The sequence below is a fragment of the Nannospalax galili genome, unplaced genomic scaffold (assembly GCF_000622305.1).
Source record: "Nannospalax galili isolate Female #2095 unplaced genomic scaffold, S.galili_v1.0 C47831819, whole genome shotgun sequence".
Classification (NCBI taxonomy): Eukaryota; Metazoa; Chordata; class Mammalia; order Rodentia; family Spalacidae; genus Nannospalax; species Nannospalax galili.
In genome coordinates this window covers 1-621 of record NW_008454816.1, presented here as the reverse complement: position 1 = coordinate 621, position 621 = coordinate 1, and the positions used below count along the sequence as shown (strand labels likewise).

Here is a 621-nt window from a genome sequence, read left to right as displayed (position 1 = left end):
ATCATCTTGACTAAAAAGGGGAGAGACTACCTTCCACCTCTCCCAGTGTGTTCACTAGAGAAACACAGCTATCTGTTCATGCTTGAAATACTCAGAAAAGGAGTAGGCACATCAATAAGTAAATACTGGACAAAGCGTCGGACTTTATTGGGTGGAGAATCAAGTTCACAGAAGGAAATAGATCTGCTGCAGTCCGCTGAGTTCAATGGCGCTTCTGATGGAAGGCAGGTAGCATCCGAGGGGACCAGTGCCTCATTTACAGGCTGATGGTGAAGTATGTGATGGTAGGTAAGATGATATAGTCCTTTAACTCCTCTGACTTCTCTTCATGAGGTTGAACTGGCTGGTGACGGGTCAAATATCTTTTGTTTTCCAGTTCATTAACACAACATAATTTTGCATGCATACATCCCATTTCAGATATCTCCCCTAGTTTACATTTCTTCCTGCAGTAGCCTGATATGTTACTAAAACATCTTTTGGGTTGCACACCATCTGAACACAGGAAACAACATAGAGCAAGGTTAGTTTCCAAGGGAGAACAGAGGATGCAGGTAAGTCCCCACACTTATGACAGCAGACATCGCCCTCTGCTGCAATCTCCTCATCTCCTAGGTCCCA

General features: G+C 44.1%; 1 protein-coding gene across 1 annotated transcript; it reads right to left on the bottom strand.

Annotated features, from left to right (window-relative positions):
• Positions 1-123: 123 nt before the first annotated feature.
• LOC103728212 (beta-defensin 20) lies at positions 124-567 on the bottom strand (the record flags this gene model as incomplete). Its single annotated transcript, XM_008826313.2, has 1 exon — positions 124-567. A coding segment is annotated over one exon (311 nt), but the record flags the coding sequence as incomplete, so codon positions are not given.
• Between the last annotated feature and the right edge of the window lie 54 nt (positions 568-621).